This window comes from Hypanus sabinus, chromosome 7 (genome assembly GCF_030144855.1).
Source record: "Hypanus sabinus isolate sHypSab1 chromosome 7, sHypSab1.hap1, whole genome shotgun sequence".
NCBI classification, from domain to species: Eukaryota; Metazoa; Chordata; class Chondrichthyes; order Myliobatiformes; family Dasyatidae; genus Hypanus; species Hypanus sabinus.
The window spans coordinates 106199672-106211804 of NC_082712.1; the positions used below are offsets into that span (position 1 = coordinate 106199672).

Here is a 12133-nt window from a genome sequence, read left to right on the forward strand (position 1 = left end):
AAAGAAATTGAACACCAAAATATCTACTAAATAATTTCAAAAAAATAAAAAAAAACAGAATGCCAAAAAGAAACAGCAAAGTTAATCTAGAAATACTAAAAATACCTACAGTACAAACCAAAAAGAGAACCCACACATAAACAATTGAAAATGACGCAGCAAGAAAATAAGGTCTTATGGAAAGAAGAAAGCAAAACGACATCTGGAAATGTTAAAAAAAAAGGAGTGAATGTATCTCCGTTCCAAAAAAAAGAAATCAAACAACAAAACATCTGCTAAATAGTATCAAAAAAATGTTAAAAAGCAGAATCCCAAAAGCGAACAGAAAAGTTAATCTAAAAACACTAAAAAATACCTACAGTACAAACCAGAAAAGAGAACCCTCACATTCTAACTGACCCAATCAATAATCTGGTAAATAGCTTAGAAATGAAAGTAAAAACCAAAAAAAAAATGGAACCCAAGTAGTAGAGGAAGATTGCTGGTCAAGAAATTTTTGAGCTTCATTTAATGTCTTGAAGAGACAATGGGAATTATCAGAGAGAACGATCCTCAATCGAGCAGGGAAAAGCAGAGCTGGTTTGAGACCCATATGGAAAAATTCCGACATCAGAGGTTTAAATGCCATTCCTTCCTTCAGAATCTCTGGGCTAAAATCTTCAACGAAGCAGAATTTGAAGTCTTTAAATTCAAACATGCCTTTCCACCGAGCAAAGTGCATCAGATGTTACTTGATATGAACATAATAGAGACAAATAATCACTGGCCATGGATGAGTAGAGTTTGGACGTAATGAGCGATGGACACGGTCGATTAATGGAGGGTCATCCAGGACTTCTTTGCCAAACACATCGAATAAAAATTGAGAAAAGAACTTAATGGGATCACCCTCCTCAACATCTTCAGTGAGCCCAATTATCCATAGTTTCTATCTTCGAGATTAAGTTTCAAGGTCGGTAATGATCTTGAAACAGCTAAATTTTGTTCCAAAGTTGCAATTTTTCAGCCCCTTTGCCGAGCCCCCTCATCAAGTTCCAAAATTATTGCTTGCTGCAGTTCAACTTCACGTTTAAGCGATCTAAAATTATCCTCAACCATCTTTAAAACTCCTTCGAACACGGCAAATTTTCGAGTAAGTTTATCATCTATAAGTTTCCACGTTGCTTCAACAGTTAACGGAGCCTGCTTAGATTGTTTAGAATCACCATCTCTTTTTCCATTAGGATCCGAATCTTTCCCATTTTTTGCTTCTCGTTATCTGGTATTCACTTCCAGTGAATTAAAGTCGAAGTCCAAAAGTATATCTATAACATAAACCTTTTGGTGTAGGTATAAAAGAGAGTAAATAAGGGTGGCTACAAGTAATAAAAGTAAAGGGAATGGAGCGAAGCCAGATTAAACCTCACTCCATGAACACCACCAGGAGACTTCTCGTCTGCCCAACAAACCTGAGGTACTTTTGGGAGCAAATGGCTGCAACTGGTTGGTTGATGTAGTGATATCAGAGTTGTCTGTCTATGATAACTTCATAGAGCACTTTCCCCCTTCATTTGACAATCTGACCTAGTTCCCAGTGGTCTTGTCAATTGCAAGACTGTCTCACCCACACTACAGTTCCAGGCTTGAATTGCTTCATAAGATATAGGAGCAGAATTAGGCCATTCAGCCCATCATTTCATCATGGCTGATCCATTTCCCTCTTAACCCCATTCTCCTGCCTTCACCCTCATGACCTTCCATGCCCTGACTAATCAAGAACATATCCAGCTTTAATGTCCTCTACAGCCGCCTGTGACAACAAATTCCACAGATTCACCACTCTCTGGCTACAGGAAATTCCTCCTCATCTCTTTTTTAATGGACATCCTTCTATTTTGAGGTGGTGCCCTCGGGGCCTGGACTTCCCCATCAAAAGAAACATCCTCTTCACATCCACTCATAGGTTCATGTGTGTTCATGTGCAATATAGCTCTGACCTTCATCTTCTCCAGATAGTCATGAAATAGAGAAAAACCATGGGGTTCGTTGAAAGAAACGAAATCAACCCCCCCACACACAAAAAAGAAAAGGAAACAAAACAGGCAAAAACCAAACTTCTCACCCCCTCCCTCACACAAAAAATCTACCAGATCACCTATAGGAAACACAGCAGCTGGAACATCAACATCTCCACCCCACCATCCCCCACACAAAAAATCTAACAGATCACTCACAGGAAAAACAGCAACTGAAACATCAACCCCACCCCCCCCCCAAAACACATATCCCTCTCACACAAAAAATCTAACAGATCGTCCACAGGAAAAACAGCAGCTGGAACATCAAACCTCCCCCACACACACCCCTCCCTCACACAAAAGCCAACAGATCACCCTCAGAGAAAACCCAAATCCCCAACCCCTCCCTTGCAAATAAAACAACAAATTGCCCACCCAGAATCCCAACCCACCAATCTGCAACAAGAAAGAAAACAGAAGACAGAGAGAACAATATAAACTACAGTCCAATAATCACATAAATCTCAGAATTTCTAAAACATCCTCCCACCAGAAACGAGGAGAATGGCCGCTCAAACTCGGTCTTTCCGCAAAGACTGACAACCACACCGCACACCTGCAGCCTTCCAAAAGCCACCAACCCAGCTACCAACCACTATAACCCATGGTCTCCGCTTCAATCTTTCTCAGCACTTCAAAATGAAGTCGATCATGGCCTCATGCCTCTGGCCTTCTGAATAAGGAAGCCCGTGCTCATGGTCCTCTCTGGGGTCAACTCGAGTGAGATCACTCAATCAAAATCAAAAGTGTACGTCACAGGCTCCAATAGCCTCCAAAACATAATCAAGACAAACTTCAATCACAGCTCACATGATAAACCTTTCATTTCCCAAATCATTCTTATGTCAGCACATCTTTTCTTTAAATAAGGGGCCCAGAACTGTTCAGAATACTTCAAGTGAGGCCTCAACAGTGCCTCACATGGCCTCAGCATTAAAAACTTGCTTTTATATTCTAGATCTCCTGGTATGAATGCTAACATTACTTTTGCCTTCCTCACCACTGATTCAACCTGAAAATTAACCTTTAGGGAATCCTGTGTGAGAGCTTCCTTTGTATCTCGGATTTTTGAATTTTCTTCCCGTTTAGAAAATTGTCTATACTTTTATTTCTTCTACCGAAGTGCATGACCGTACACTCCATTTGCCAGCTCTGCCCATTCTCCTAATCTGTTGAAGTCCTTCTGGAGTCTCTGCTTACTCAACACTACCTGCCCTTCCACCTATCTTTGTATCATCCGCAAATTTGGTCTCAAAGCCATCAATTTCAATATCTAAATCATTGACACACAACGTAAAAAGAAGTGATCCCAACACTGACCAACATGGAACACCACTAGTCACCTGCAGCCAATAGAAATGGCTCCCTTCATTCCTACTATTTGCCTTCTGCCAATCAGCCAATACTCTATCCACGCTAGTATCTTTCCCTGGGATTTTATTTTATTCAAGCCTCGTGTGTGGCGTTTTGTCAAAGCTCTTCTGAAAATCCAAGTACAAAACATCCACAGATTGTCCTTTGTCTTGATGACACCTGCGTACATCACTCCTTTGGTCAACATCTTCTGGATAGATTATGAAACTATCTTTTTCACTTTTATGTTTTTTATGTTTGCTTCTTGTCATGACTGTGATCCTGGACAGTTGGAGCCTGTGTTTTGCTGTTTGGAGATTGTTTGGGTGTTCCAGCGCTCTGCAGTCTGCAAGGGGATTCCAGGAGGCTGAGGCAGTGTGCGTGAATCTCGTAGTGACCAGGCTGCAAGCCAATATTTGATTCCATTCTACCAATTATAGTTTCCATTGTTTACCAATTAAAGCAACGAGGGAGATTGAAGTATCGAAGTGAGTGCGGAGAGTGAGCGCTGGCTGTTTGCCTTTTAATCAGTTGCTCTATACCAGAGAGGGGAAGGCCTAATGCTGCGCTCAGACAATGTTGCCCAGGTTTTTTCTGCATTTTGGATGTGGACTTGGACTACAGACTCTTCCTTTTCAGCCTTATAGTTTTTATATTCTATAGTTTTTCACCCAATCATCTCAGTTTTATGCAAGGAGGGGGATTTGGGGCTCAATGTCCCTGATCCATTTTGTTTGTTTTCTTGTGCAGGAGGAGGGATTTGGAGGTCGATGCACCTGATCTGTTTTGTTCGTTTTTTACTGTGGGAGGGGGGATTTGGGGTTTGATGTGCCTGATCCATTTTGTTTGTTTTTTAGTTTGGGAGGAGTGATTAAGGTTGATGTACCTTATCCATTTTGCTCATTTTTTTTGTAGAAGGAGGGATTTGGGTTTGTTTTCTTGGTTTCATGGCTACCCAGATAACTGGAGAATTTCAAAGTTGTAGACTTTGATAATAAATTAACCTTTGAACTTCTATCCTGCTTGTAATTTCTTCAAAGAATTCCAACAGATTTGTTAGGTAAGATTTTCCCTAAAGGAAACCTTGCTAACTTTGGCCTATTTTGGCATATGCCTTCAAACCACATCCTTAACAATTGACTCCAATGTCTTCCCAGTCACTGAAGTCAAGTTAACTAGCCTATAATTTCCTTTCTTCTGCATCTCTCCCTTCTTGAGAGTGGAGTGACATTTACAATTTTCCAGTCCTCAACTAAAGTCTGTTTAGCAGCTTTTGAGCACCTATTGTCTTGAATATTGGATGCTATGGCAGTATTGCATCCCACACTGTGCACAGTTTTCTTTCCCAAAGTGCTTCAGCTGGAGACTTCCCTGTGAGGACTGGATGTGATGTAATTTGATATGTCACAGGAAGTGTATTGAGAGCCTCAGTCATATTCCTTAACCTCTTGTTTCGGAAGTATTTACAAAATCTTTCTGCTGGCCATTGGATTGTGAATGATATGGAGGTGAGAGGTTTGTGGATAATTCCTATTCTGGCAGAATGCAGCAAACTGCTGTGAAAGAAACAAACGTTTCTGAAGATCTGCAGCAACTGTTGATGGTAGCTTCTGTGTTTTATTGCCCTCTGGCCATTTGGAATAGACATCTACCGGGATAAGGCAAGTACGCCCATTGATTGAGCCAACAAAATCAATATGTACTGAACTCCAAAGTCTGGTAGGTTGTGGATTGACTCGACTTGGATTCTTTGCTGCAACACAACACTGAGTACACAGCTTGCGTAGGATGTGATATCTGTTTATGCCTGGCCAGTACGCAAAGATTTTTGCCAGGGCTTTCATATAATTGGTACTTGGGTGTCCATGGTGGAATTGTTTCAGTACTTTTGGTCAAAGTGTTAGTTGGTTCAGTATTCTGTCTCCAAACATTAAGCAGGAATCTACAGTAGAGGGCGATGTACGATGTCAATGATTGATAGTTGTTTTTGCTATCACCTTGTTGGCCATGACTGGAACCTTTAGCGGTATCTGATACAATCCAATGGACTTTGTGATCAATTGAAATCGTAGCCTTGACTGCGTCCTCAATGTCAGTAGTCTGCCAATTCTGGAGAATCAAAGTCTGGAGAGGGCGACTGCTTGACCAAGGTCCGGAGTTGTTGCCTACTTGATTTCAAAATCATAGTCCACATCAACATCATTGCCCACTTTCATAGACGAACACACCGGGATGACTTTCTTAGACATGACAAAGGCAATGTTGGCATTTATATCAAGGGGAATTGAATATAAAAGCAAGGAGATAATGCTGAGGCTTTATAAGACACCAGTCAGGCCACACTTGGAGTATTGTTAAACAGTTTTGGTCCCCCATATCTCAGAAAGGATGTGTTGTCATTGGAAAGAGTCCAGAAGAGTTTCATGAGGATGATTCCAGGAATGAAGGGGTTAACATATAAGGAGCGTTTGGCAGCTTTGTGCCTGTGCTCACTGGAATTTAGAAATATGAGGGGGGGAGAATCTCAATGATACCTACCGAATGTTGAAAGGTGGATGTGGAGAGGATGTTTACTATGGTGCGGGTATCCAGAACTAGAGGGCCCAGCCTCAAAATTGAAGGGCAACCATTTGGAATAGAGGTAAGGAGGAATTTTTTAGCCAGAGAGTGGTGAATCTGTGGAATGTTCTACCACAGACTGCGGTGGAGGCCAAGTCTGTGGATATATTTAAGGTGGTAGTTGATTGTTTCCTGATTGGTCAGGGCATCAAAGGATATGGTGAGAAGGCAGGTGTATGGGGTTGAGTGGGATCCAGGATCAGTCATGATGGAATGGCAGAGCAGACTCGATAAATGAATGGCCTAATTCTGCTCCTATGTCTAACGAATCCAATGATGGATAACAGTGGTTTTTGAACAGTAGAAAGAGTGAAGCATCTACCATAAAGCATCTTGTGGAATTTCTTCACCACAAAGTTGATTCCTTAGGCTTCCTTCTCAATTTGTCTATAGTTTCTTTCTGCTGTGGTCAGTAATCTGGCTGCTTGTATGACAGCTTTTATGGTACCATTAGGGAAGATATGGGATTTCACAGCACCCTCCCCATAGTTGCATGCATCCATTGTGATGACGATTGGCAACTCTAGGTTGAAATTTATCAGATGTTCAGGTAACAGCATATTGTTCACCTGATCAGAAACCTCTTGCATTGTTTGGTCCATTTCCACGTGACACCCTTGTTGAGCAGGGCATTGAGTGGCTCCCTTAGCCAGGGCATTGTTGAGAGGAATGCTTAATAATAAGTGATTATGCCCAAAAATGATCTAAGGTGCTGACATCTGATGGTGGAGGCATCTTTATGCTATTATGCAATGGGGGGATGTGATGCTTTTGGGATCTGGGTGATGATGGTGGTCATCTATGATGAACCCCAGATACTTCATTGAGGGCATCAGGAGGTTGCACTTTTCTGCCCAAGGTCTTGTAGTTTGTTTAAAAATGTGGCCTACGCATTGGCATTGTTCTGTCTGATGTGCTGATCTATGCCCTTGACAATGATGTTATCAAGATGAACGGTAACACCGTCATTGTCTTCAGCACGGTGACCATAATTTGTTGGAAAATTGAAGGAGCTGCCTTCAGCCCAAAAGGCAGATGAAGGAAGGGAAACAGCTCCTTATGTGTAATGGTGAGAAGCTCCTGTGAATTTTCTTTCTGGAGGTAGCCTTCAACCAAGTCCAACTTTGCAAAATTGTGACCACCATTCAATTTTGCAAAGAGATCTGCAGGTATGGGAATGGGTACTAGTGTGTTTCCAGAGCCACATTGAGACCAATTGAAAAGTCCACAAGTAACCTCACTATACTGCTGACTTCCTTGATAAGGACTATTGGAGCTTCTCAATGTGAGTAGTTGACAGCTTTGATCACACCAGCTTGTTGCATTCAGCTTGTTGCATTTGTTGCACAATTGGTAAGGTTGTATATGGTATTGGTCTTTTGGCACAGAAGCCTGATTTTGTGCCTGAACAGAAATGGAGTTCTGCTTGCAGTTTAGTGCAAAGATCTTGAAACACTGCTACAGAGCACTGTTGCAGTTGTGGTTGTATGATCTCACATACTGATGTGTGAGTTTGAATCCCAGCCTTGCTGCCAGGTTGTTTTGTTCACTGAAGCTAGGAGATAGAACAAAGCCAGAACATGAAATAATCTTTTATTCAGCAGTGTATCTAGAGCACAACTATTTAAATGGCTTACTGAGGAATAAGTGAGACATTAAAAACAATGACCAATCAGTGAAAGTTAGTCTGGGATTGGTTGCCAGCCAACCAATAGGCATTCATTGTTTAGACTTGCCGTAACAGAATCCATGTTGGCCTGCCTGATTGAACCACTTCTATCTAGATGTCTCACTATTTTTTCCTTAATGATAGCTTCAAGCATTTTCCCAACTACAGACATTAAGCCAACTGGTGTATAGTTACCCATATTTTGTCTATATCCTGATTCCAATAGTGGCGTGACATTTGCTGTTTTCCAATCCACCAGAAATTTTTGGTATATTTTCACCAACACAAACACACATTACAAAAATTTACCTTTCCAGCTACTACAAGCTTAAAGCTCTTTCATTCATTTCTGCTCTTTCATTGTTTCGCATCAGGAGAAAAATCGTAAATACAAGAAAGTCTGCAGTTACTGGAAATCCAAAGCAACACACACCACATGCTGGAGGAATTCAGCAGGTTAGGATTCCTGAAGTCCTGAAGAAGGATATCAACCCAAAACTTCGACCATCTATTCATTTCCATAGATATCTGAGTTCCTCCAGCATTTTGTGTGTGTTTCTCTGGAGAAAAACCTGTTTATTTTGAAATGCTGAATGTAAACCTTCTCTAATTTATTTCAGCGGTGTACTGTGACTACTTTAACTCCCGTCAGCTGGATTCCACCATGGCTGAGTATGCTCAGAATGCTAAATCTAAGTGGCGTTACCTGCCATGTCTGTGCCAGGCCAACATTCACATCTTTGGGAAGTTTAATATGGAGGGTAAGGCTGCTGATCATTTATTTGTACTTGACAAAATTAGAGAACCATATGCATTCATCTAGATGAACAAAGCCCGATGTGACCTGATGAAGGAATTGGCTGGATAGATAGATAGATACTTCATTGATCCCAAAGGAAATTAAGGTGACACAGGATATACAGATATTAGAAGAGAAGTAGAAAAAATAAAAATTAAGTTACCTGAAACAGTCTAACAGGAGGGGGTCATCACTTCCCCAGCTATAGGCAGACTCATTATACAGCTTATAGTGAATGAATCTATAATTCCTTCAATGACCTCTTATAGCACTTTCTAAGGCAGCACAGTTGTCAATCTATTAATAAATCTGCTCCTCTGTTCAACCAAGGTTGTATGCAGAAGATGAGAAACATTTTCCAGAATTGCCAGGCTTTTCCATAGGGGCCTTTGTTTTACCAGAGCCTCCATCGTGACCAGTTTGACTCCTATGACAGAATCAGTCTTTCTAATCAGTTTATTGAGCCTGTTGGCATCACTTGTATTGACGCCATTGCCTAACGCATCACCATATAGAAGATTGTACTGGCAACAACAGACTGGTAGGACATATGAATATTCTTGTGAATGAAAATAATTCAATTCCTTCAAATAAAACTGAACACGGCCACATGCCCAATATGAAGATTTCATATATCAGATTATTTTGCATATAATGTTAATGAATATTTCTCTATAGTCATAGGCATAAATTTCTACTAAAGAAGTTAAATTGGTTTCTGGTGATTCAACTTTTACAAAAGTCTGCAGTCAGTAATGAAATCCAACATTTTCATTAAAGGTTGCTACATCTGTGGTAAAGAAGAATACTTTCATGAAGACTTAAAACGTTGTGTGTCATGTGGTAAGTCTCCTTACACTGTTCTTGGTAAAAAATGTCATTGTTATTTCCTGTCACATGCTTTCCTTTTCTACCTGTATCCTTGATATCCCTTGAAACCGAGGGTTCCCCAGACTTGCTTTCCTCACTGACCCCTGATCCTGATGGTCCAGTCTCCCCAGCTTTCTCCACAGCACTGACCCTTCCAATCTTCCACCACTCCTACCTGAAGCATTTCTAAATTGGGTACAGCAACAGAGAGAGAGGAATTTGAACAAATTGTGCATTGAAAATTGAAGGACGGAGAAAGAAAATGTTCAATAAAGAATGCATTATCTAGGGCTTTTTTTAAAAAAAGAAGCAGAGTACAAGAAGTTTGATATTATACAATAAATGGCAGGAGCCTTAGGAGTATTCATGTACAGAGGGATCTTGGAGTGCCATATATAGCTCCCTGAAAGTGGCAACACAAGTAGAAATGGTGGTAAAGATTGGCAGCCATCATCATACAAGGCCATGAGTATAAAAGTCGGAAAGTCACGCTGCAGCTGTATAAGACATGGTTAGGCAACATTTGGAGTTCTGTGTTCACTTGTTGTGCCTCTCTACAGGAAGGATGTGGAGGCTTTGTAGAGAGTGCAGAAGAGGTTTATCAGAGTGTTGCCTGGATTGGAGAATATTAACAATAAAGAGAAGTTGGAGATTGGACAGTTTCCAATGATGCGCAGATGCTGAGGCGTGAATTACTAGTTCATATAGTTATGTTAGGCATACTGAGAATAGTCTGTCAGACTCCTTTTCTCAAGGTGAAATGTCAAACACTAGATGCATAGCTTTAAGGTGAGAGTGGGTATTTCTAAAGGTGCTGTGTGTGGCAAGCATTTACGCAGAGTCAGGATTCCTGGGGTGCACTGCCCAGAAAGAGGTAGAGTCAGATATTGAAGGAACATTTTAGAGACATAGCAGCGATTTGAAGTCTACAGGCCATGTGCTGACAGATGAGATTAGTTAGAGACACTTAGGCATACCCACAGCAGTGATTTGAAGCTTACAAGCCATATGCAGGCAGCTGAGATTATTTAGACTGCCATCATGCCTGGCACAGGTTTTGTGGGTCTGTACTGCACTGTTCTATGTTCAATCATGCTCTTTTACGAACCATTATTCACCCACTTCTGGAGTATCTAGTCCTTTCTGATTGCCACACTTTGGGAAAGATGTGAAGACTTTAATGAGTTGACCTCATTTGAACGTACAAAATTGCAGCAGGATGTAAGAAATATTAAACATTATGAAGAATATAGTGAGAGTGGGTTATGAGAAAATGTTGAAGAAAAGTGGAGAAAGGACAATTGCACTTTGCAAAAGAACCAAAACTGACATGACGTAAAGCTTCTCTTTATACAAGGTGGTTGGGATCTGTAATGCTCAGTCAGTGGAGTAGTAGAGCCAGCTTCGATGTAAATATTATTCAGAAGGAAGACTGGATAATTATCTGAATCAGTGCACACAAAATGCGGGAGGAACTCAGCAAGTCAGGTTACATATATGGAAAGGAATGAACAGTTAACATTTCCGGCCAACACCCTGACTCTGTATCTGGAAGGAAAGTATTTACAAGGTTATGGACTAAAATAAGGGACTTGGAGCCAACTGTTTTCTTACATAGAGCTACCATATGAACCATAGCATCGATCCCTAATCTTCCATCACCACAAAATTTTAACCTCAAAAGCTACAGCTGCCAAACAAACCAATTATCAACCAGAATGCCTGGTTCTGAACCCAAAATATTACTCGGCTTATTTTTCTACAGACACAAAGTAATTTTTTTGTCTTGCTTGTAATTCCCAAATCTTATGAACTTTCTAGCTTATCTTCATCTCTTTCAACTGCCCTTATCAAAATCCAGCTTTCCAGTTTCCGTCTCCAAAATCCAGACACTGTCTTTCCCCTTCTCCAGCCACTCCTTCTGCCCATCATCCACACACCCCTCCCACCACGCACCCTCCATCATTGTTGCCATCTGCCCTCCTCAATTCCCTTTTCTGATTGCATGCTCCACCTACCTCATTTATTAGACTCCATTTTCTGCAGCCCTGTGTTGCCTCCACATATTACCTTTGGAGTGAAGGAGGGTGCTTGGTGATTTGATAGAGGTGTATAAGAGACATAGATCAAGTGAACCGCTAGCACCTTTTCCTGAGGGCAGAAATGAGTAATACGAGGCGTTATAATACCAAGGTGACTGGCGAAAAGTAAAGTATAGGGTGAATGTCAGATATAGCTTTATAACACAGAAAATTGTGGGTGTGTGGTATGCCCTGCTGGGAATATGATGGAGTATGATAGTTAAAAAAATTCTTAGGTAAGCACATGGATGAAAAATAAATGGAGGGAGGGGGTATATTGATCTTAGTGTCAATTAAAAGGTCAGCACAACATCGTGGGCCAAAGAGCCTGTGCTGTTCTGTGTTCAGTCAGAATCTTCTCCCCTTCATATCTGTAGAAATTTGCAAGTGTCTTTGATGACCCATGTGTCTAACATCAAAAGACATAAGTTTAAGACCATAAGACATAGGAGCAGAAATTGGCCATTTGGTCCATCAAGTCTACTCAATCATTGAGTAGCTGTGCTACTCAATCATGGCCGATCCTTTTTACCCCTCCTCAGCCCACTCCCCAGCCTTCTCCACAGCATCTTTGATGCTGTGTCCAATCAAGAATCTATCAATCTCAGCATTAAATACACTCAACGACCTGGCCTCCACAGGTACCTGTGGTAGCAAATTCCACAAATTCACCACCCTCTAGCTA

General features: G+C 41.1%; 1 protein-coding gene across 1 annotated transcript in view; it reads left to right on the top strand.

Moving 5' to 3' along the window:
- The window catches only part of LOC132397524 (mucin-6-like), a 262599-nt gene extending 254078 nt beyond the window's left edge, over window positions 1-8521 (top strand). The window contains exon 18 of the mRNA XM_059976355.1: window positions 8319-8521. Coding sequence (XP_059832338.1) covers window positions 8319-8521 — 203 coding nt within the window. The remainder of the gene's footprint in view (window positions 1-8318) is intronic.
- Window positions 8522-12133: the final 3612 nt, after the last annotated feature.